This window comes from Conger conger, chromosome 3, assembly GCF_963514075.1.
Source record: "Conger conger chromosome 3, fConCon1.1, whole genome shotgun sequence".
NCBI lineage: Eukaryota > Metazoa > Chordata > Actinopteri > Anguilliformes > Congridae > Conger > Conger conger.
In genome coordinates this window covers 65,810,911-65,836,966 of record NC_083762.1, presented here as the reverse complement: position 1 = coordinate 65,836,966, position 26,056 = coordinate 65,810,911, and the positions used below count along the sequence as shown (strand labels likewise).

The 26,056-nt window shown below is 39.4% G+C and overlaps 1 protein-coding gene across 1 annotated transcript; it reads right to left on the bottom strand.

The window, feature by feature from the left end:
• Positions 1-416: 416 nt before the first annotated feature.
• Positions 417-13,423, bottom strand: cdhr2 (cadherin related family member 2). The gene is made up of 12 exons (XM_061233985.1): positions 13,412-13,423; positions 12,834-12,998; positions 10,889-11,128; positions 9,757-9,826; positions 8,941-9,525; positions 8,504-8,565; positions 7,549-7,653; positions 4,705-4,826; positions 2,174-2,278; positions 1,584-1,667; positions 976-1,039; positions 417-611 (listed from the first exon to the last, which is right to left on the bottom strand). The coding sequence occupies exons 1-12, from the start codon at positions 13,421-13,423 to the stop codon at positions 462-464; spliced, it is 1,764 nt and encodes a 587-aa protein (XP_061089969.1). The 3' UTR covers positions 417-461.
• Positions 13,424-26,056: the final 12,633 nt, after the last annotated feature.

Sequence of the window (26,056 nt, the reverse complement as noted above, 5' to 3'; positions counted from 1 at the left end):
GGCACCATCACGCTGGCCAAACCAGCCTCTTCACCCAGCAGGTCTCCTGTTAAAAAAACCTCCAACCCACTAATAGTAATTTGCCCTTGCTTCTATGAGGGTGAGAGGAAAAAAGGTGCAATGTGCTGTATGTTTTACAAAAAGAAGAAATATATATACTGCATATAATTTGGTAAAGCAGACATAGGCGGATTTACATATGAACCAAACATATTTGCATTCACTCCAAAAAATAAAACATAATCACATAATATCTAAATTGTACACTAGTCTAAGGAGTATAAGGCTTTCATAAATTTAAAAAAATACACATTCACACAAAGGAAAAAAATTTGCTTCCTTCAGATTATTGGCAAATGTATGATTGCATTCTGTACCTCTTTGGCATGGTACAAAAAATATGTACTGGTGTCATATGGCGGGAGATGGAAAAGGCGTGACCTGTGACCTCGAGGCAGAGGTTATAAGTCAGTGGTATCAAGGATGGGGTTGACGAAGGATTTGGGAGCATCTGGAGCCCTCCTCTTCTCCCCACGTGAAGCCAGAGCGAAGTCCAACGGCTCAACATACAGGTGATACTCGTTCTCCTCCTCGTTCTCCTCCTCTATCACCTGCACACAAACACATACATAAACATGTACACATTCACACGCCAGCACATACACGCACACACAGGTACGTAATTAAGCCTCCTGGCAGATATTCTGTATAAATGTAGGTTGTATTCTGTCAGTTGAATTAGTTTCATGCTTGTGAGAGATACAAAGCAGATTCTGCAGTTTCTACTCAGACAATAGAGTAATCTGATTGCACTACTATTAAACCTCACTAGCACAATCTGAGCTCAGCAGCATACTATCTGAGATTAGAAGATATCAGATCTCAATAATATTACTGTACATAATAATAATATTGTCTGGCATGCTAGACATCCTGAAAGGGTTCTACTACAGGCAGAAGGGATCTGATGTTTACCATCATAGGCGCTGTGTCCTTCTCAGTCATGTTCAAATCAATGTTGTAATCCAAGGAGTTCACACTGAAGATAAAGACATAGCCCAGATACATATATTTTAAAAATCAGACAATGCTGAAGTAAAAACATACTACTTTTCATGGATCTTACAAGAAAATAATAAAATGGCGACTCGAGAGAAAAGCTACTTAATTTAATCAAGTTGAGCACCTGTAAAGAGATAAAGAAACACATTTATTTGTTTAATTTATTTATTTCCTCCTAAAAAAGAGGTTCAAACCAGAACCATATTTTTGCGACCCAAACCAAAAGTCTTCTGATAATTTTATTTACTGGGGGCATTGAAGGATTTGTCACCCATACAATGTCTCTCTTAAGCTAATAACCCGGTTACTGCCAGAATAGATGTGTAGCTAAACTACATAAAAGATGGCAACACATGGCCTAACAGCAGGGGTACCGAAGCTGGAATCTAGGGACCCGCAGGGGTGCTTGAAGGCCCAGGAGTCCTTGGCAAAAATGGAAAATATATTCACCTTTAATGATGTTTTCATTTTTCGGATTTCTTTCTTGCATATTTATTACAATATTACAGATGACATCATACCTGACTTTGTCTGTGCAGGAGTCTTCCTCGTCAAAGCCAAGGTCTGTCGTTGTGTCAATGATTAAATTCAGCACCGGGTTAGCCCTGAGGGAGGGAGAGAGGAAGAGAAGGACAGAGAGTTAGAGAGAGAGATATTGCATCAGATTTGGATCCATCCGCATAAAGCCCGATTGAGAGAGATTGCATCAGATATGAATCCTGATCACATCAGCAAAATGCAGCGGAGTCCAGTACATGCACATGTTTATTTTCAAACGCTGTTGAAAATATGAGCGATATCTTCAGGCAATGGTATTATTACTGACAATTATGAGATATGTGAATGCGCAAAAGGAAGTGAATGGCTATTCAGATGATTGACAGGCCATCAAGCTAATGAGAGGCATTTAGTAATTGTTTATCATGAGTGAAATTCCAAGTGGAGAATGAGAACTGAACCACCACTCCCTAAAAAAGGTTAAAAGATTCTATACAATGCAGCAATGCGATGAACAACTGCAGACTGAAGTGAAAGCTGTTGGCTGAAAGCTGTAGTTGTGGACAGACTTTTGGAAAGATCTTGTGTCTCTCCCGTGGACACACACACTCACTTCATTTGGTTGCTGCCAGGGACAATGGCGCTGGGTTTCTGGTTTTCTGTTGCCACCATCGCATCCGATTGCAGGGCCTTGGATGCCTTCAGCTTCCTCTTGTAGCTGAAGCAACAGAAGGGAGCCATAGTTGGCTACAAATGCAGTGGACTGCATACACACGCCAACCACAGTTGGAAACAAATCAAACTGCCAACAGATGCTAGCAGCAGTTAGCAGCCAAAGATCTTGGAATGTAGACAGATTCTAGCAGCGTTTGGAAACATAGATTCTGAACTACAGACAGGTGACTGTCACAGCAGGCAACAAAGATTCTAAACTAGAGACAGATGCTAGTGGCAGTTGAAAACAAATACAATGAACTGGAGTCAGATGTTAGTATCAGTGTGCGAAAAGAACACTGGAACTGAAGAGAGATATTAACAGGTATCTTCCATTATCTGAACCCGCTTATCCTGATCAGGGTCGCAGGGGGGCTGGAGCCTATCCCAGCATACATTGGGCGAAAGGCAGGAATACACCCTGGACAGGTCGCCAGTCTATCGCAGGGCACACACACCATTCACTCACACACTCATACCTACGGGCAATTTAGACTCTCCAATCAGCCTAACGTGCATGTCTTTGGACTGTGGGAGGAAACCGGAGTACCCGGAGGAAACCCACGCAGACACGGGGAGAACATGCAAACTCCGCACAGAGAGGCCCCGGCCGACGGGGATTCGAACCCAGGACCTCCTTGCTGTGAGGCGGCAGTGCTACCCACTGCACCATCCGTGCCGCCTTAACAGGTATCTTTCTATACTAAAATATAGTGCAATATTACTGCACTTGTCTGTAACTATGCAATATAAAACAGGTAAGACAAAGTGCGCAATTTGATTGGTTTATAGCAGTGATACATTGTTTATGTAAAGCAGAGCACTGCTTCTCCAAAAAATAAAAGGAGTAGACCTACGGAACGTGGTTGGACTGTTTTTCAGTGCTTGCACAATGGTACAAATAAACATAAAAAAAGCATATACTCTTATATACTCTTACTCATATGCTCACTCACATTGCAATCTAACTAGCTAGCGAGCTCGGCAGAACAACGTTATGGGTTTACTAACGTTGCACAGCAACCACCTGGCACAACTTACAAGCATACGGGAACTACTTCCATGTCAATTATTCTTGCAATGAAACTGTTAATAAAAAATGTTCTAATTGGATTGTGTCTATAATATCCATATTATTATGTTTGGTAACCTTCTTATAAAAGCAATAACTCACTCCAGGACGTGGAGTTATTCCGCTGTGCATCGGGCCTAGCAATGCCACTTAGCTGTGATAAAATGTCTATATACTACTGCCTGTCATGAGTTATTGCTTAAATGTAACACAGTACTTTTTATGTGCATTATTCATTAAAAAAATAATAAATGCATCACCTTAAATAAGGTCATGTTATAGTATGGATGGTTTCTCCTCTGTATACCATAGGTGACATGTATACTGATCCTTCCAACAGTTTGTGTATGTTAAACCATTAAACACCAGCATTTTTCAGCATTCAGTGAATCCTATGCACATGCACACTGCTTTTGGCACAGAGACAGGCATAGAATTCACTACAGAAAGCAACAGCAACACCACAATATCATTTTGGAGATTGAAGTCATTTGAAAATGTTCAAACCATCCCATAGAAACAGACATAATTTAAGCAAATATATTTTTAATGTTGAATTTGTGGGTTCCCAAGGATGTCAAATTCTTTTAGCATTGCCCAGCATCATGTTTATGGTTGTGCTTCAGATTAGGACGGTAAGTGAGGCACCAGTATCCATGCTATGGACATATCATGCTTGGCTGTAAGCTGCCCCCGGCATCTTCACACCCTCTGGATGGCAGACTGCCTGCTTCCACAATAAGAGGTTTTTTTCCTGCATACTTTTTAAGAGCTGCTTGTTACCATAGTGACAGTAAAGGCTTAGTTCCAAGTACAGCAAGAACCGGCACGCTACTGTCACATTTCACGCTGAAATGTTACACACTAGCTATTGTTTTTGTTTTTTTAAAGCAGCACGCAGAATATTAAATACGCTGTGCCAATGTGCCATTTAACAAGAGTCTCTTTTTAAATCCAAGAAGAATTAATCTTTACATGAAAACTATATATTTAATCAGCAACATTTCACCATCAAAAAATTGCAACTGACTGTACAGTATACTGTTTGTTTATATAAAAAAGAAACACAGCTAATGGACACTTTGAATGCTCTGGCGGGAGGGAAGAGCTCATTTTCTGTACGCTCTGATTTACGTCAACGGCTTAGCCATTTGTCTGACCGTGTTTTCACTCCCGATCAACCTACGCATGGTCGCTGCACAATGCCCCACCTACTTTGGCACTGCTCACGAGAGCGAGCGATAGAGTGAGAAAGAAAGAGAGGGAGAGAGTCAGAGGGTGATAGAGGGAGGGGGAGAGAGACAGCGGGAGATGTCGTGATAACGCCAGGGGCAGGCTGTTTGCTGGGACACACTCACTTCCTCTGGGTGCAGACCAGGGATGTTATCATGACAATCAGGACAATCAGGAGACCCCCAATCAAGCCCAGCAGGATGAAGCGCACGGGGTCGGTGACTGTTGGGTCTGTAACGCCGGACACCTGTCACAGGAGAGGGGGAGAAGGAGGAAGTGAAGCTTTCAGCAGTGTAACCATAGAAACCCAGAATGCTAGCACTGAGCGGCTAGTGCAACAGCCGCGACAGACACAACCACTGCTGTTGCTGCTAAAATTTTGATCCTACTCCACAGAGCTAGTTAAACCCAATTCATATTGAGTATTAGCAGTCACTATAGGGACAATACTAAAATCATTATAATCAGTAATCAAAGATAAAACTGTGTACTAAGAAGGAAAATAAGATTAAACAATGTGTTAATCGGCGCACTCTAATTATAAAATTGACTCTACTACACAAATGAGGTTTAATTTCTTAATGTGAATAATTGGCATAAGTAACAAATGCCTAAAGCCCAAGCCTGAATGGTTTAAACCATGCTGTTTTTTCATATACTATTCAGTTGTTTGTTTATTTGTTTTAGCCCCTGAAAAAGCTTCAGTGATGCTAAAAGGACCCTTATCACACACATACAAAAAGTGGCGCAGCAATAACCATATAGCAAATACAATGCACACACCAAACTGGCAGAGTGTGGGTAATCTTAAACACGCTGTATAGGCCAAGGACGTGTATGAATGGAGAGTACCAGCTGAATTTAAGGGCAGTTTGCCACTGGTCACTGTTGCACACACAGACTTACAATGCCTGTGAGTCCCAGGTTACTGAGCTTATTTGCGTTGTACAGGTCTTCTTGCAGAACCTTTTCAACAGCCTCAGACTGCATGGCAGTTCCGTTGAGATAGACAAAGTAAGCTTCCAAAAGTGTGAGTGCTGTGGCTCTGGAAAAAAATAGATATTAATTAGCAAACAGCTGAACTGCAACAAATAACAACAACAAGCCAAGATGCATTTGTAAAAAGCTCTCTGCAATTCCAGCAGAAGTTTATTCCCCAATTTTAAATTTACATTCAGGCATTACATTCAAAGTGCAAGCTCCTAGCAAAGATACGCAATGCTTTGGCGAAAAGACATTGAGCAGACACTCTTACCCATTGTACCCCACTGCTACTTCACAACACAATGCAATACAGCACAAGAAAATGCAACATGACATGATAACTTTATTCTTTCAAAATTCTCACCTTTGCACTTGGCCCACTGATATCGTCCTCAAAATGTGTACCGTGGCTTTGGTTGCAGACGCCAGAGTGCTGTGGTAAAGACAGAGATCACACTGCTGGCATAGATAGTAACACCAACACCACTTCTGAAATCCGCAGGGGTCAGAGGTCGGGCATGAGCCAAAGTGAACAGGGATGGGTTCAAGGGCCACTTATTGGTGAGATTAATCTCAGACATAGCTAAGCCATGCAATCAAAAGTGAAGCCATCAGCAGCAAGAGTTGTCCAGACACAGTTCCCTTTTGCACCAGCAGAGGGCTCTGTATGTCTGCAGAACTCCCAAAACTGGAGCAAGGCCCAATATGGATCTCAATCAAGCAAAAATGTATCACTTATTTGAGAGCTCAGCTGGATTAAAACACAGCATATCAAATTACACTTTATTAGTTTAAATCTGTGAGTCACTGGAAAAAAAATGGGATAGATCCACCCACTCCGGTCTCTATGAAGCCTCACTCTGACATCACGGCTCTAATTGGCCACATGCAGGTGAAAGACATGATGTGGGTGTGGACATGGTCACAGGCAGGCTAGGCATGAGAATGGTGATGGAGACAGGTGATGGGTAGGGTCTCACCTTCTGATTTGATCAATATTTTCGTTGATTTGATCCACTGCGGGTGAAAAGTAAAGCTCTACACGGAAACTGCTGTCGATAGTATAAATCTGACAAAACAATAAAGTGCAATTGTGAATGCTTTAGAATATGTTTTTATAGTATAATGTTTTTCAAACAGGTAGCATTCCGAGATACCATGGTATATGAACTGCTCATGGATGAGTTGTGTTGAGGCAACAATGAAATATATCATTTATACATATCCCCTATTATAAATTACGGGACACCATGGAAATTCATACCATAATATTTCATTGAAGATGAATATGAACATTTCTATATTAGTTTAAAGGCTTAAGAATATCAATCTGAATTTGTAAAGTTACAGTAAATAAAAATTTCTGATATACTCAACATAAAAATAAAAACCAATCTTGACCTGTCAAGACATTAAAATCTAAACTCTATTCTGCATAGAATACTGTCCACCATTTATAAATAAACAACAATGGTCAAAAGATTTACAAGTAAATGTATTTTAAAAAGAAGGGAAGAACACAAACCTCAATCACAGTGGAGTTCTTAAGCTCTGGTTCCGCTCTACCATTTTTCGCTTCAACCGTGATCACATATTTCCCTTTCCTCTCACTGTCTAGAGTTCCTTGAGCCCTAAAACAAGAAGGTAGTGTATTTTTACCAAAACTTTTTAACAGTATAACAGATAAAACATTGTTCAACAAAGGTACCTGTTTTCACAGGTTCATATGTCTAGTTAGGTATATTGTAAGAACAAAAGTTATTTGCCTAGTACTTTTTGCCATTTCACTACCTTCACTGGTCATACTTCTCTTTTCTTGTGGTTTAGCTCCTGTAAAAACCACCATTGCACCCACCGCCCCCTCCCAAAAAACGAATGCAATGATATGTGATATCATGTAATGGCTGTCAGCTCAGCCAATTAATCTTCATCTCAGTTTACCTGATTGTTCCAACATATGCATTTTCCACTGCAGCCGTGTTAACCTGGAAGAGGGTTTCTTCAGAGGCCGTGTTATCTGTACTGACAAATTCCATGTTCAGTATGCTGAAAGTGATATCCTTGTTGTTCCCGGAATCCCGATCCGTTGCCTTCAGAAGAACAGAGAACAGAATACACAGGCGAGGGTCAGGAGCCACCTAAGTACACAGGTTTACTACAACCAGGGAAATAACAATATTAACCTCCTGAGACATAGGACAAAAAAAGTGTTATAAAATGTTAAGTATTTAGATTTTATTGAAATAATACTTGGATGGATATAATTTGGCATAATACTTGGTCTTGGACAAAATATATATTTAATTTAATTTAAACTGAATGTCCTTTATGTTAAGAGAAATAATGTATAGTGGTCACGGAGGAAGCCAAAATGTAATGTCCTCATTTGAGAATGCAAGGTCTGAAGAGGTAGGTAGGTTTGGGGGGGGATAACTTACAGTGACAACTGCAACTGATGTCCCTTGCTCTGTTTTTTCACTGACGACAACTTTAAGGAAATATTGAAATAAGTGTATAAGTGACTAAATTGAAAAATTATAAGAGTAAGCTATCTAAAAAAAAGTAATTGGCTTGCACATGTTCAACTCATTAAATTACTATTAATTATAATTGCATCATATTGTATCAAAATGTGTTTGCAATGTTGAATATTTTCACTCTTCAGGAACAATTAGAATTCCTGGCAGTTTAACTAGAAATTTAAAAGAAATGGTACTAACATTTGGTGAAATAAAATGATCCTTTCAAATGACTGTACATTTTGGTTGTTAATGTGTTTCACATAAAAATTACAGGCATATGTATTCGCAAGAATTTTATGGACATCTAAAGTCTTAAAATATGGTATTCATAATTAATTCTCCCAAGCAGTTTACTAAAAGCACCAGCGACCAGCATACAAACAACAAATATATAAAAATCATATTTACTAAAGAGCGCCTCAGAGATGATGAACTGGGGCACATTGTCATTGACGTCCTCAATGTTAATTTGTAGCTCTCCTGGAAAAAGAGTATGCAAAATAGTGAGCAACTAGAACAGGTACTAAATCCATAGTCCTCACAGAAAACTCCATGGACGTTCTCTCAAGTATACTTTGATGTGTTAAACTGAAATGTCCACTGGGGTGGTAAAGAAGCTCTGATTTAACTTATGACATTTCATCTTACAGATTGGGTTCGCACACAATGGGTTTGTATCAGTGAGGTTCTATTGTGTCTACATGGACGTTGTTGTGCAGTTGCTACAGGTATTGCTGTACACCTGATTGTAATGTACTGTATTGTATTGTTTACTAATTGGAAATTTACAGTAGTTTAAGCATGCTTGGAAAATTTCTCTACGTGAAGAATTCATTGCATGCTGAATGCTCTCACCTGCAATGCTGTTATTTGCCCCTTTCTCAGTCAAGATGTCAACCACTTGGACTTCCATGATGACCTGGTCGCATTCCTCATAATCAATAACAATCTCTGGGTTAACAGTCACATCGCCTGAGGGGAGCAGATTGAACCAGTCCTGCTGGCATGGCCCCATGACACTTTCGCAGCGGCATTTTGAAGAGAGGAGCTCATACATCAGCATGTGGTTGCCGTCCAGGTCGTTCCCTTCGACCTTGCCCACCACAGTCTCATTGGTGTTCTCCTTCACCTCCACGGTCTGGCCAGATGGAAACTGAGGCCGCTCGTCATTCACATCCTTCACGTGCACTTCCACCCTAGCCACGTCCTTCTTGCCATCTGTATCGCTGGCCACCACCGAGAAGATGTAAGGCCCTTTCTGCTGCTCATAGTCCAGCTCGATGTCCTGGTCCAGAGCTATGTTCCCAATGTATCCTGTCCCATCCGCTTCCTGCACTGCCGTAACAGCAAAGGTCGCCAAGCTGCCCTCAGTAATGTCGAAGGAGATGCGGTTGTTGACCTGGTCAGCATCGTAGGCAAACACAGAGCCCACAAATGCATCTGCCAGAGCAAGTGCACAGATAGCAGCGATGTTAGGACAGGAAAAGAACATTTTGAAGTTATTGATTCTAGCATTTCTGCTCTTTCTTTAAATGCTGGCAGACCTGAGAGCAAATAACCTCTCAGGTCTATAAATTTGACTGTCCAGATGTAAAATATGGCAAACAGCACCCAAAGGTAAGTATTAGACTGGAATAATACATTCAAAAAATTACAAAAAATCAAGCTTACTTTTGATGCTTTCGTTGACGTAGAACACGTAATTATTACTTCTGAATTTAGGTGTGTTATCGTTGATGTTCTGTGGATACATTTTATTCTTGTGTCACCATCACACTTTAATAAGCACAAGATTATATGAATAAATATAAATACATAAATGCACACTCAGCCTGTGATTGGATCATTGGGCTTTTCTTCATGAGTAGACTCTGAACCTTTATAAGTTTATTTGTTTCTGTGTGCTCTAGTAATGACCAAACTATGGCTACTAGCAGACATATTAGTTGATATGCTGGCTAGTTCTCTGGCAAATGTTAGATAGCAGGCTACTCATATTCTAGCAAACACACTCTGTGTTGCATTTGACCCACACTTTCAGAAATAAAGTGACAGTGGAAGTACATTTTTGTTCTTCAAGGATCAAATTTCCCAAATTCACCCTGAAAGCAGGGGTGGCAGAAGCAGGGGTGCCAATACATGTGTGGAAACATTTGAGCGATTTTCGACCATGCCCTGAGGTCCATTCCAGAAACCAGGAATAGCCTACATTATCTGGATCTATCCATCAAAATGAAGGGATTTCCAAAGATTTTTTGGTTCCAAATATGAGGATCAGAAAAAGCCTGTGTCAGTATGATTGATACCTTCTGCTCTGAAACTGCCAACTTCAAGCACTTGACAGCCGACAGTTGCTACAGTCGCGCATGCTATTTCAATCATTTTGTGCAGACTATTCCGCCAAAATTTTATGTGACAAACTCTGTAGGCTAATCCATAGTATTCCCCCCTTATAATTCACCAGAAATAAGATTTCACAGCTGTTCTTTTGAAAAAGAAGAGAACAAGCTCAGTGTTACCTCAGACTTCCAAGGCCTAGCTAGAAAAGGTGGCTTGTTAACTAAATTTCCACTCAGTGAACAAAGACAAATAGGGATACAACTTGACCTGTGTCCTGAAAACAACTTGACCTGAAAATTAATTAAACCATCTTTGGCTTGAGATATATTTACATAGAAACAGCTAACTAGATTGCTAATTCTTCTGAAAACAAAGCACTTCAACGTGTGTGTGTGTGGATAGGCAGAATGTTTTTGTTTTTTTCAGTTTTTAATGATTATATTCTGTAATTCAGTGACCTCACCTCCACGTTGATCAGGACTGTAACATATGCTGATTTGCTGGGCACACCCATATCATGCACCGACACATTTAGTTTAATGACGCCATTAGCCAAGGGGTCAAGAGCCTCTCTGTCCAGAGGTCCATTGTTCTCCAATATGCCTTTGAACTCATCAATGGTGAAGTTCTGGCTGAACTCACTAGGCACAATTTCGAAACGCATCCTACTGTTGTCGGTGCCTTGTTCGTCATCATCGCGGGCCTACGGAGAGAGGAGAGAATAGCCTAAAGAAAGCTCCGCCCATAGACCTCCATTCACTCAGCAAGGGGGAAGAGCCCTGGAGATCCCAGTCCCCTGAGTCCCAGTCACCTGCAGTCTGGATGTAGCTATGGCAACAAGATGGAGCCGGCCTGTTTGACTACCGGTCAGACACACAGAACTCAATGTGAGGTGCTCAGAGACGTATTCCTTGTCTTAAGTATGTCTCAAGTTTTTGAGCCAGTGGCCTTTACTCTTGTTCATGGAGTGCCACAGGGTCTGCTGGCTTTTCTTGTTACTCAGTACTTGATTACAAAGATATCTCAGGTCAACTGCTTTCTTGGGTCTTAATCAGTCGCTGATCTTAAGGAACATCTGTGGGCTCTCCAGGACATTCACAAATATGGCAGCATGTCCATGGTAGTCAGCAATCAAACTGAATTCAACATGTGAGTGTTGCTAAACATCCCTGTCAATCATCATCTGTGCCTATGTACTGCTAATTATTTTATCTACTTAGTTTGAGGTGCTCAAAATGATTTGAGATGCTTGATAAAGAGGTTATTGTGACCTCTAGCTGGCGGAGGACTGAAGTACCATACTGGTGACCTTAACTGTTTAACTCTCTTTCACCCAGAGATGAAACATAAACCTGGCCTCTTTCCGCCACAAATAAAACTCAGTCCCAACCTGAATTCGAATAATTAGCTTTTGCCCGGGTCCCTCATCCACATATTCCTCATATATGCCCTGCATTATTTCAGGGGCATTGTCGTTGATGTCCAGAACGGCAATCTCCAAGGTGGTGAATCCCATTGAGCCAACAGTGTCAGAGGCTTGTAGGGTGGCTGAGTAAGAGCTCCGGGTTTCCCGGTCCAGTTCGACACTGTTCACCATGACGGAACCATTGTTTGGGTCAACGGTTAAGTACTTTTGACTGAGGGAGGAAAAAAAACATACATATAATGTATATCTTATGAGGGAATGTCAATCGCAGACAAACAGGATCCATACATTTTCAGAAACATATTTGTAGATATTACACATTTGACACATTATTACTCAGTGGTTGAGAAAATCCCTTTAAATGATCTTCTAGATAAATGTGCAGTTAATGAAAATAAACCAGTTTAGGGAGGGAAATGAGGACCACATACATGCTTCCTGAAGCCAACGAGTAGGTGATCTTCCCCACGTCCTCTGTGTCCGGATCAGTAGCCTGTATGTCAAATTACCAAAAATGAGGATAAAATGCATCTGTGTGTGTATGTGTGCAACGGCAAAATAGCATTTTACATGCCTACGTGTGTAACTGCATGTTTCTAAGAGCTAGTGAAGGTGAGTGCAGATTTTATTATTATTAACCTTTAATTACACAAGAGTGCCCTGAAAAATGTCAATTCTGCTCTGCTGCTATTTACTCACTCTTAAAAAAGCGGTAATATGCATTTAGCGGAATGCATTTCTGAGTATGTGTGAATGCGCAAATGTATGTCCATGCATTTATACGTAAATGCACGCAGGCAAAATTAATTTGGGCTTTTTGTGTGTATACGTGTGTGTGGACGTATGTTTCCATGTACTGCATGTGTGCATGTGTGCTTTTTTCCTTCCAGTGTTCATCCAGTCAGAGAAAGAGAATTGGTTTGTCATCATTGCATTTGCGTCATGCCATGACAGAGATGAGATCAATGTAGAAAGAACCTACCGTAATGGTGGCAATGATAGTGCCCACGGCACTGTGCTCCTTCACTTCCAAGCTATAGGTCTCCTTTTGGAAAGTTGGGGCATTGTCATTAGTGTCATTGATTTTAATGGTGACTGTTGCTGTGGAACAGCAATCTCCGGTTATGGAGGGATCCGTGGCAACCACCTGGGGATGGGGGGGATAAAATGAGCTAATTTTGCTTAAGACACTGGTCTTAGCCAGGTGCTCATAAAAATGATCTATAATCATGAAATACGGCCTTCTGATTTGGAGTCATTCTTTACTTTTTACATACAGTATGCACTTTTTTCATACTGTATATTAATTATATTTCACAGACATTATTATTGCATATTCCATCATATATTTCCTTATTTATTTTAAATTGTATTTTAGAAAAATAAAAACTATAGTTCTATGTGTCCTGTGTGCAAGGTAAACCCTGTAACACGTAAAATTCATCTTAAGTGTGTTTGCTTGTCTTACTTTCATAAATCCTAGATTAAGCTGGGAAAATAAATACTGCAATAGTTCTTTGTCAGTTTGGTGTGCTGCTCCTGTTAGCACAGTTTCCTCACCTGCACAGTCATAGTCGTGTTCTTTTCATAGTCAACTTCGAGGGGCCTGTTGATGCTAATCTGCACAAAACTGCTCTGTGGGAGGATAATGACTGAAAACACATCTTTGCCTGGCCCCTCGAGGTGAATATCGGTCACAGCATTTTGGCCCTAAGGGAACACAAGATGCAATTCAGGTCGTCTGGGCATTCCAGTCCAGCTGCAGCTTTACATTTTGACAATTAATAATGACATCATTCTTCACAGAAATTTCAGGAAAGTTCTTCTGAACATTTCAGAGAATTAACATAAATACAATAGGCTACACCATAGGCTATATCCAATTACATAATGTACAGTGCAAGAATGCAAAAAAAGATGCTGACATCATCCAGGTCTCGAACAGCCATGTTGAGCCCTGCCACGGGCACGCCTCTGGAGGACTGCTCCTCAACGCTGCAGCTGAATGTGTGTGCCACGGTGGTGAAGTCACAAGGATCGCTATCGCATGCATAAAACAGCGGTTTGTTGTCATTGATGTCTAAAACTGTGATGTCCACTTCAGCCGTGCTGCTGGCTTGGATCCCATTAACATTTAGGTTGGCTTCTCTGGCCTGGAACACAGACAAATTAAATTATTGTCCTGCTCAGAATATTTGGTTTTACAACACCGGAACTTGAGGAAAGTTAGGGTAAACGTTCCTAGATTGCAATATTAAATAAGATGTAAGCAATATCCTTTAATGTTAAATCTCTGTGTCAACTTGAGAAGAATCTGAATTGTAGACTTCGATTCATGCTAATTTTATAATGAACGTTACGTATTTGTTTGTTTGTTTTCCATTTGAATAATGACAACTGAGAAGGCTTTTAGATTAGCTAAATAGAGAGCCGCAAATGTTCTGAGATGGTGCGCGAGTGTGCGAGGGAGAGGATTCTGTCGGGCGTGAGGGACACGACCGCAGTAGACTCACCACGACCTGCAGTTTGACCTTAGCCTCAGAATCCAACAAACTTTCGCGGTCAAGCACGCTGTTGACTGATATGATGCCACTGTTTTCGTCGATCCTGAACAGCTCTGCTGCATTAGAATCTGGACGACATCAGAAGGGTAACTATACACTGAAGAAACATTCCATTATGTTTACTGTACATTTGCTATATGCATTACTAAGGCTACATATGCACTCACTTGAAATGCTGTAGAGGATCTGGTCATTAACGTCCCTGTCTGGATCAAAAGCTTGCACTTGAAACACAGAGACACCCTGAAAAAAAAAAAATCTATGTAAAAATTTTTGGGGGATTGTAATGAATAATGTTGCTGTCAGAGTTCAGATTTTTGTCACCTGAATAAATAATTGTTATTACTGGACTAAAGGTGTATATTTGCAAACATTCAGTACTTCAGTACTTCACCGCTCATCCTTCTAGTACAAAGAGCATGGGAATGTCATTAAATGTGAAGAACATCCGTTTCCCATGAACTTTTTCGGGGTGCTTGGACAGTCGTCTGTAAAACCATCTATCCATTGGACGAAAGGCAGGAATACACCCTGGAGAGGTCGCCAGTCCATCACAGGGCACATACACCATTCACTCACATACTCATACACTCATACACTCATACCCACAGGCAGTTTAGACTCTCCAATCAGCCTATCCTGCGAGACTTTGGACTGTGGGAGGAAACCCACGTGAATATGGGGAAAACATGCAAGCCCAACACAGAGAGGCCCCGGCCAACCAGGAATCGAACCCAGGCCCTCCTTGCTGTGAGGCGGCAGTACTACCCACTGCACCATCCATGCCGCCTGTCGGTAAAACCCCTAAAGAAAATGCTAAAGCAATTGCCTGGTAATACCACATTTCTGTGAGCAATACTCACAATGCTAGTATCTTCTTTCACATTGCCAGAATAGGGAAGCTGCAAGAACTGGGGGTCGAGATCAGGAACGTCCAAGACCTGGATGAAAGCTGCTATAGTGCTCGACTGGTAAACTATTTTCCCTTCATACGGACCCCCACCATCCTGTAAAGACAGATAATATCACTTTAACCAGCCTCATACATCATTTAAAAAGCCTACAAAACATGTACATTTACCAAATACATAAATAAACAAAATGTTACTGTATATGCAATAGTTAAGCCATCCAATAAGTGCTCCCATGAAAAAAGGACCATACAGTAATTAACTTTGAGAACCTTTTCTTTTTTTAAAATAAAGTCTTCCACAGCAAACAGGTCCCGGGAGATCCCTGGATGAAAAACCCCAGATTTAAGGTAAAATGGTTCGGTCTTTACAATTAGCTCAAATAAAAGCAAATAAATAATTGTAAGAGAATGTCAGATATGCCAAATTTTTTATATACAGTATAAGCTATTTTTAGCTTCATAATAAATCATAAAGGGCAATGATGGCAAGTATGGGTCCATTCTCAACTTTGGTCTGCCCACACTGGTACTACTATGTCAATGTGTAAATCGCAGGAGGCCCACATGAGCCAGTGTTTGTATGTTTGCTGGGCCATGACTCAATGGCAAACAAAACAGGAATCCTCAACAAAGTTACACAATTTAATGTGAATTGTTAAAATAAATTATAGATATTTTTACACTTTTTCATGCCAGCCACTAATACAGCTAGACAAAGTTTAGGCTGAGTGCTTTCTCAAGGGCACAACAGCAGTGCCCCACCTGGAAACCAAATCTGAAAGCTCTGGGTTACAAGCCCACTATTTAACTTATATACATAAAAACATATGAGTGAGTGGGCATGAGCATTCATTTTAGCTATCTTTGTCAGCAAAACTCACTGTGGCATTGATCTCCAACTGGTAGAAACTACTTTTGCCAGTGAAATTCAGTGTTCCGTGGAGTGTGACATCACCAGTCGACGGAGAGATCAAAAAAAGGTTGAGCCCATCCGCTGGTACAGCCTGCGGGCAAAATAAAAAAAAACTCACTGCACTGATAATTACAGACCTGGACAATCTTCATTAATAATAGCACACCTGGACATGACTCACTGCACTGATAATTACAGACATGGACACTCTTCATTAATAATAACACACCTGGACATGACTCACTGCATTAATAATAACATACTTCACTGTATAAAAAATAGCACAACTCCCTGCATTAATGTCAACACAACATACTGTGTAAAGAATAACACACCTCACTGCATTAATAACACACCTCATTGTATAAAGAATAACACCCCTCACTTGATTAGTGATAATACACCTCTCTGCATTAATAATAAAACACCTCGCTGTGTAAACGTTAACACAACTCACTGCATGATTAATAACACACCTCGCTGTCTAAAGGATAACACAACTCACTGAATTAATAATAACATCACTCATAGAATTAATAATAACACATAACTCACTGTGTAAATAATCATACAACTCACTGCATTAATGCTAACACACCTCACTGTGTTAGAGACATCTCAATTTATTTAATGATAAAATACTGGTACACACCTCACTGAGTTAATTACAGCACGTCTGAACAAACATCACTGTATAAATAATAATGGTATTTGAATCATGATACAATTAACAATTATAACACTTGATGGTTACCTGCAAAAATAATCCACCTGTACAGATCTCAGAAAAAAATAGATTAAAAAAAAAAAGTGCTTACACTTGAAATAGAGTATGTTACGATTCCTGCCGCGTTGAAATCGCTGTCAGTGGCATTTACGAAGAATAAACTTGTGCCTACTGCAGTATTCTAGAGAGAGAAATGAAATTTTGTCAAGAGTCATAAGCAGAAAATAGTAGCATGTTTGACTAATACAGTGCCAATAATGTACTATAATGTCAATATAATATCCATCCATCCATTATCTTAACCTGCTTATCCTGAACAGGGTCGCAGGGGGGCTGGAGCCTATCCCAGCATTCATTGGGCGAAAGGCAGGAATACACCCTGGACAGGTCGCCAGTCCATCGCAGGGCACACACACCATTCACTCACACACTCATACCTATGGGCAATTTAGACTCTCCAATCAGCCTAACCTGCATGTCTTTGGACTGTGGGAGGAAACCGGAGTACCCGGAGGAAACCCACGCAAACACGGGGAGAACATGCAAACTCCACACAGAGAGGCCCCGGCCGACTGGGATTCGAACCCAGGACCTCCTTGCTGTGAGGCAGCAGTGCTACCCACTGCACCATCCGTGCCGCCTCAATATAATATAATAAAGACAATTATTTATTGAATAACATGTACCTCTAACACCATGCAGTTAATGCAATACTTTCCAAAACCATGCAAAAAGGGAAAGCCCCAAAAGATCATGGACCTAAATCTAATTTGGAGAACAAAGACAGATATCACTCACTTCTGGTACTTCCACATTAAAAGGCCCATTTTGGAAGACAGGTTTGTTGTCATTGGCATCCCCCACAATCACAAGAATGGCTTTTCGCTATGAAGACATAAAATATACATATTAACTTAGATACACGGAAACGATCATAGAGACCATTTTTATTAAATTATTCAAGCTTGCTTTGATGACTTACAGTAGGTCCATCACTGGTAACTTCAATTTGAGGTCTAATCACACGCGTACTCTGGAGAAGAAAAAAAGAATACATTCTTACTTAATATGGCAGTGCCATGATAGCCATTGAGACTATTGACATTCTAGTCCAATTCTGTTTCTATGCACTGCTCCTGTTGACCTTGCAGATGAGTGTGACTGTGATTGAGGTACACATACGAGTTTTTTGGGGGGATACTGGATCAATATATACCTTTGAAATTTCTTACCCAAATGAACATGCAAAGTATTTAGTTAGTTACAAAATGTAAAACCATTGTTTTATATTGATTCAACATTATTAAACAAGAGTGCCAGTGATCTGAATTATCAACTGCTAGTCAAGCACATAGGGTTTAATCATTTAATCATCAAGTACAGGCCAAGGCCTACACATAACGAAAAACTACAACACCCTGACCTGCACACTATCACATTTGGTTTAAATTCAACCTGCAATAAAAGCTATCTAACAAAGCAAGCACTTCAGTTCATGATCATTTAACGTACAAAATATGATCTTTGAATGTGCACTATTTTCTGATGCTAAATAAATGTATCAATAAATCTATAAATCTATTACTAGCCTAATTGAGGAGAACTGGCTGTATCTGACGGTATTGAGTATTTTGTGAATTGCTGTATTGTAACGCTAATCAAGGAAAATAACAGTTTGAGACCAATGATTCGGTCACTGTTAATCTCACCAAACGCCACCGTTCGCCTGAGGGGAAAAAAACTTACCTCTCTATCTAAGAGGCGCGCGAGAGCAACTCGTCCTGTATTTTCATCCACGCTGAAGTATGATGCAGCGTCTCCGTACACCCCCGTTGTTATAAATGCGTACTTTAACGGTACTCCGCTCGTATCAGTAGCGTCAATTTGGAAAGCAAAATCACCTGATAGGGAAAATGCATCAGAGGTGATGTTATCATCTCAATAATTCTTACAACCTGACTTTCACGCTGAAAAGACATTACTGATCATGAGCAAGTTATCACTGATAGCATGTAAATGCAGGCATGGAAAACGACCGAAATCAAAGGCACATACCCACGGGAGTGTCTTCACGCACTTCTACCTCTAATGTATTTATTGTTGGAGCGCCTCGAACATAACCTGACATAAAGAAACACAGAAATCCAGACTGGTTATTGAAACACTCTAAAATAAATGTTTACGGAATGAATCATAAATCATAAATAAGTTATGTCCACAACTAGCCCTGGTTTCCTCAACTATTTCTGGGGACTAGATTCCTAGCATAAACATTTTCCACACACTATTCATGAAAGTAAAAGTATTGTACATGCACTTTAAACAAATACTGTAGATGCCTAATTAAAACATGCACATATTTTACTTATTTATCTATCATTTGTTGGAAGTATGCTGACTCTCATTCTAGATGTAAATTCTTTTTTGTTCATGATCAAAGGGCCAAGTTATGTTTATGGCTGTGAATGCAGTCTACAGGCCAATAGTGTGTCACTGGCAGGGGTCAGCAACCCTGGTCCTGGATGCCTGCTGGGTGTGTTGGTTCATTTTCACCGATTCAGACCCAAGAAACAAGGTGAAGTGAGTTAGCTGTGTAATCAAATGCGTTCACTGATCAATTAGTGCTGAATAACAACGTAAGCCAGCACAGCCTGCGGTTCTCCAGGACCAGGGCTGCTCTCCAGGACCACTGTGCCTGTCCTAGAGGGAATCTCTCAATATTATTGTTTGTTTTGTTTTGTTTGTTTTTTGAGGAATAAATACAAGTAATATTGTCATCTTAAAGAAGGGAGCAGATGCTCCTTTTTGGTGGGAAAAACACTGTTCATGTCCCATGCAAGGTTGGTTCAGTTACTGACCTACAAGGATGGGCGCCAAGATTAGCAGCCAAACTAACGTCATCTTCACCGCTCCAGTCAAAACTGTAAAAAAAAGAAACCAGGTGTTGAGTTTGTATAATTGTTCAAATTACAAAGTATATGAATACTCTTGTATGGGTCTGTGTTTGCACATAAACAGATTGTACATACAAATAGTATTTCTGCAAAGCCCAGCTTTCTGCAAAGATAAACGCAGATAATATTTTCACTGGGAGTGAAAACAGTTGTTACAGTTACATAGAAATGAATGTCCTCAGATAACTTTATATCTCTTTGCTATTTATGTCCAACCATTTTAAGCCTGGTGTTAAAATAGCAAACTTTTTTAAAAATAATTTGATGAATATATGTATTAATTGCTGTTTATGGGAGGAATGATTTTAAGATTTAAATCTATAAGATAGCTGTATGTCCTTGGCAGGGAACTTTAGCTGTTTACTGATTTATTTCAAACTGCTTCTGTCTCCTGAGATATCAGGTTTATTGCTGAGCCATCGTGACTCTTTTCACTTTGCTCAACACTAAGGTGATTAAACAGCAGATATGGATGAGAGGGCGAAAAAACACGAAACATCCCACTTCCTGTTTAATTTAGAAAGGAGAAATTTCTGTCACCAAATTCAATTCAGTGTGTAGCACTGAACTCTTATAAACTCTACTAGTAATTCATAAATTAAAATTAGTACACAAAACTGAATCCCATTAGCTGAAAATTAGATGGTTCTACCTGTGTTCTGCATAGTTTTGAACTATTGAGCGTGAAAGATTCCAAAATGAATGGTCTCCAAGCAGACGTGACTTTGTATATTTAACTTTTTTTTATACCTTTAAACAGTATTTTTATATAAAACTTCACACGTGTGTTTAGTGCCCAAAAACATATTTATGACATTGACTCATTAACTCATATGACATTAACTCATGTGAGTTAGAACTTATAATTCTCAGCTCACACTCTGTGAAAAAAAGGAAATTGTAGTAATTCAGTAATTATTTCTAGAGATATATTATAAACATCTGTACAAAATCAGTATAATTTTTATACTTAAGAAAACATACGTAGCACGCTGTTTCTCCCTTTCTGTTGTAAGAGTCAATTCAAAACACAAAAGAATGTTGAAAAGAAAAATATATTTTTTTAAATCTGTTATTTTTGTATCAAATTGCCATTGTGGTTCACATACACATACATTTTGAATTGTGCGGTACTTTTCATACAACGTACAGTACTGTGCAAAAGTCTTAGACACCTGTATAACATTCTGTACAGATAGGATTCTTTAAAAAATAATACAATGAAAGGTCCTAAATAAATGTGCTATAAAAACTGAACCAAATCAACATTTTTTGTGACCACCCTTCGGCGTTAAACCTGCATCACTTCTCTGAGATAGCCAACACTGTCCTGCAGTTCTATAAGACAATCAGCAGGGAGGTTGTTCCAAGCATGTAGGAGAACTTGCCACAGTTCTTCTGTAGACTTTGGTTGGCTCCTTGCTTCTGATCTCAGACAGCTTTGATCAAGTTTTTATGTAAAAGTAGTCAATTGCTTACAGGTACTTTTTAAAATTAAATGCAAATGCAATGTCTCTGTAAAATAAAATACTTTGTCAAATGAATATTTGGAAATCTCAAATGTGTTCCTTTATACTAACACACACAAAAAGATACCTGGCACCCTAGATTTTATTAGGAATTAGGAACCATGACTTTTAAACTGGCAAATATAAATGTAAAAGGCATAACATGGACTCACTCAAGCGGGAAGTGCAGGAGCTGCTGTTAGTTCAGGATAGCTTCTTTCAGTGACTGGAGAGTCAGAGATGAGCGCGACCTTTGCCTTTGCTGCAGTAATTAACAGCTTTTTGCTGATTGCATAAGGAAGGCAGTAAATGTGAATCATTAACTAAAAAAAATATATACTGGGGCCATCGCAGTGACTACGTTTGCTTGAAACACAACTAATCTGCTTGAGCCCTCGATAAAACGGAGAGGTTCAGTGCAGAGAATCACACAATTTGCAGCTCCCTGGTTGATTCTTGGTACCAGATTTTGCTGCGATTGTTCAACAATTAGATCACTTGCAGGTTTTACACTGGTTTGCCGCTATTAGCATATAGGACACTTGCCACAGTAAATTGCCTTAGAAGGACAGGTTCATTCCAGTCACAGGTTCTGCGTTGTCAAGTCAAATGAAATCTGGCTATACTCAGGGACAGCATAATTGTCCTCTTAAAGAAGGGAGCATTCATTCATCTATCAATTTAGTCAATCACTTATTTACGTAATTTCATCCATTTACACCTTTATTCATTGACATATTCCCTTTCTTAAATATCCATGAGTTCATTCATTCAACCATTTACACATTCACTCTTTCACCTCAGGAGCCCTAACTTTTCCATGTGTTCAAGCAGGGATCTTACATGGTAAATGGTGAATGGTTGGCATTTATATAGCGCCTTTTCCAAAGCGTTGTACAATTGATGCTTCTCATTCACCCATTCATGCACACACTCACGCACCCACGGTGATTGGCTGCCATACAAGGCACCAAAATGAAAAGTTAATTTAAATTATTAATTTCAATTGATTAACATTTATTTTGTGAAAGTAACATGCTTTGCTGTCACTCACTGAAAAGTCCTTCCCATCCTGGGACTGGATTCTGGGAAATCATTCTGTGTCTGCCTCATTGTGTTCTCCTGGATTGTGTTTTATGGCATTGGACATTTGTAACTTGACCCTCTGGACGGTTGCTCTAAAACAGGGATCAGGAGCAATTAGGGGTTAGGTGTCTTGCTCAGGGACACTTCGACACACCCAGGGTGGGATCAAACTGGCAGCCCTACAACTGCTCTTAGCACCTGAGACAATGCCGGCCCTTATGTCAATCCACGTTGTAGAAAGGAGAGCCTGTATTCACTGCTGGTTTCAATGTTGATACAAAGACAGCGGCAGCCATCCGAACTGAGAACTCAAGAGGAGAGTTATTCTTCTCCAGCCCCAAAATCAGCGCTGCCATCGTGCGCTTTCAAGCACCTCAGTGAGTTGAACCAGTCATTATGCTGAGCATTAGGGAGCAGCAACTCTGCTTCATATGAACTCTACCACCTCTACTTATAAGGTCTCTGAAAATATAATAATAATAGTTATTATTATTGTTGTTGTTGTTGTTGTTGTTGTTGCTAATATTATTATTAATACTATTGCTTTTGTTATGATTATTATTAGCTACCTGTTCAGATTGGTCTGAAAATAATGAGGGCAACAAAATGAACATCCATCCATCCATCCATTATCTGAACCCGCTTATCGTGATCAGGGTCGCAGGGGGGCTGGAGCCTATCCCAGCATACATTGGGCGAAAGGCAGGAATACACCCTGGATAGGTCGCCAGTTCATCGCAGGGCAACACAATGAACAGTTTCTGTTGTGAAAAACAAAACCCTGTGACTGGATTCTTTCTACTTTCTGGGAAATAATTCTGTGTGTTCTAGATTGTGTTTTATGGCATGAGATGGATGGTTGCTCTAAAACAGGGATGTAATCGCTCTTTCAGTCAGGCCTGCAATTAAGTCACACAAAGAGCTGTGGTACGGTCTGAAGTTCAGCAGTTATCGTGTAATTGCCTCTTGCAGATTAAATACTGTAATGATATTACCAATATGGGTGATTGTATATTGACAACGTATTTCCACTGTGCCTTGTCAGAAAAAAAGTAAATTGCCACAATATTACAATTCATATTTCAATTGCATTTCTGAATTTTTACTTTGAATGAGCTTTTTCCTGAGAAATTACTTCCCAGCATGAATTATTACCTGCTTTCAGGTTTGGTTTTTTTTGTCTCTTTTTTATTACTACAGCTACATAATTTTACGAGTTATAGTCATCCTTAGTTGTAAAATCAAAGATGAATATCAGACAACGGCCAGATGAGGCAATACATTTCCCAGATACTTTTTCTAATATAAATGTCTCACCCTGTGATTACAGATCGGAACACGAGTTAAAATGACACTGTAATTCATATTGGTGAAATTACATAATCTATTAGAATCCAAAAATGTTTTGCTTTTTTAGTCAAAGGGAGACTCTGGGCTCAGTTTTATTTATGTAGTTTGTATGCTTGTGACATCTGCAGTTATGAGAGTCTAAAGGTTTGCATTATGATAGCATGATATGTTATGATATGGGTGTGTGTGGATCGGAATGTGATACCAACAGAGTTGGAAGATAAAGGGAGTTACGGGACACAAGCACATAAATCAGAATCACGTTATAACAATTCACCCAACATAAATCACATGTAGGTTACAGGTGGGTGTCTGATTTTTGCTTTGTTTTGTATGGTTAATTGGTATCCATTAATACATTTTTGGTTCGACAATCCTTTATTATTTATGTCACCAACATAATGTATTAATTTATTGACATGTACTGTACCAACATTAGCTCATGAGTCGTAACACGTTCAAAAACACAAACAGGCAAACATCACAAAATGTAAAAAAAGTCAAGCCTACCAATGAAATGCACTCATCAAGACTGCAAAAGACAGCATTGTTGGCAACATTACTTATTGCCTTCACAATAATCGATTGAGACCGCAAAATCAAATAATGAGTCTCTAAGATATAATAAATGTGCTTCATCACCAAGACCTTCATTTTGGATTATTATTATTATTATTATTATTATTATTATTATTATTATTATTATTATTATTATTATTAATGTATTATGATATAATTCTCTAATTATAATAGTTGCATCTCAAAAATCATTTCCATCTGACCGGGCAACCGTGTATTTCTATTAATATCAATTGACATGTGTATTTTGACTGACAAGACAAGTACAGCAGACGGTGACAGAATATGTTGTGCATGTGCTTCCCTCTATATAAATGAATGTGTACTGCATAATACTGCAACACTTAAGGAATGTTGAACACAGAGAAAGGTACATTAGAAAATACAGTGCACGTTTATTTCAAGGTTAAACATTTTGAACTTACTTTACTTCAAATTCAGTAAAAAGCTACATTAACATGAATCCGGTAATAATTTAAAAAACATTATTTAGTTTTTTTACATTTGGAAAGCGTGAATAAAAAATAGTGATAATGCATAAAACGTAAGAAGAAATGTCCCCATCTAGTGGCAGTGATGAAAGCTAAAACTGTGGAACGTTTGAGCCCGAATGTGACATCGAATCTATCTGCGTGCGAATAGACTAGAACTAAAGTACAGTAACACACACTGTTCAAGGCGTTGAATTATGCATGTAGCGTAGGCTTATCGGTTTGAAATTACACCAGGCACGTGTGCTCGTGTCATTTGTTGCAAAAACGCGACGTTAAATCTCACCTTATTAGCCTCATGGGGGAAGTAATTAATTCGCCAACTTTTCTGTCAGCAAATATACATTTGCAAGCAATCGTCAGTTACGACTTACAAAGTTGTTAGTTGGCCTAACTAATGCTGCTCTGTTACGCATTGAATACATTGTAATTACTTTTATTTAGCCTTATTTGTCCACAAGAAAATACAAATACAACATTGCTGACTAATCATTGGCTATCTGCTCTGTCTGCTGTCAATGAAGGTATATTTCCATTTGTCACAAAATTTGGCTTGTTCCTTGTTTTCCAGGCTAAAAACTTTAGTTTGATCATCCCTAACCTTTTATAAGCAGTCGCCATGCGCAAAACTACTGCATAACTGCCACGAAGGTCGGTTAAAGCAGCTGTAAAGCTAATATATTTGAAGATCGGTAGTCTACAGTTCATTATGGTGTCCTTAGGCATTATTCAAAACCCATGCCTCATTTTTTAATAGGATCAGCTGTCATTCTGATTTTTCAAGTGTCCAAATCCTGGCCCATATCAGCTTGTATGCTATTTCTTGGCTCCTCACACATGTAGGCTACGAACCGACGAATCTCTGGTTTGTCAGTTGACACCAGCTTTTTAGTCGTTTAAAAAGAATACAACATCTCTCTAGACTACGTCTGTAAGAGCCGTCTTAAATCCGTTAACGTTTAGAAGTACACCATGAACACATTAATTATTGTTATTATTGTTTATTTGAAATGTTTTATGTATTTTACACCTATTACTGGGTGAGGTGTCTAATTGACCATGCTCGTGCTTATTGGATTTTCTGTTAATCAAATTCACGATGTCTGTCAGTGCACAACGT

Bases quoted from the DNA above. Each gene is read 5' to 3' on its own strand.
- cdhr2 (XM_061233985.1), bottom strand. The intron at 9,526-9,756 runs GTAAGCTTGATT...TTGCTCTGGCAG, and splicing joins CGTCAACGAAAGCATCAAAA to ATGCATTTGTGGGCTCTGTG. The intron at 7,654-8,503 runs GCGCTCTTTAGT...GTTCTTCTGAAG, and splicing joins CCCAGTTCATCATCTCTGAG to GCAACGGATCGGGATTCCGG.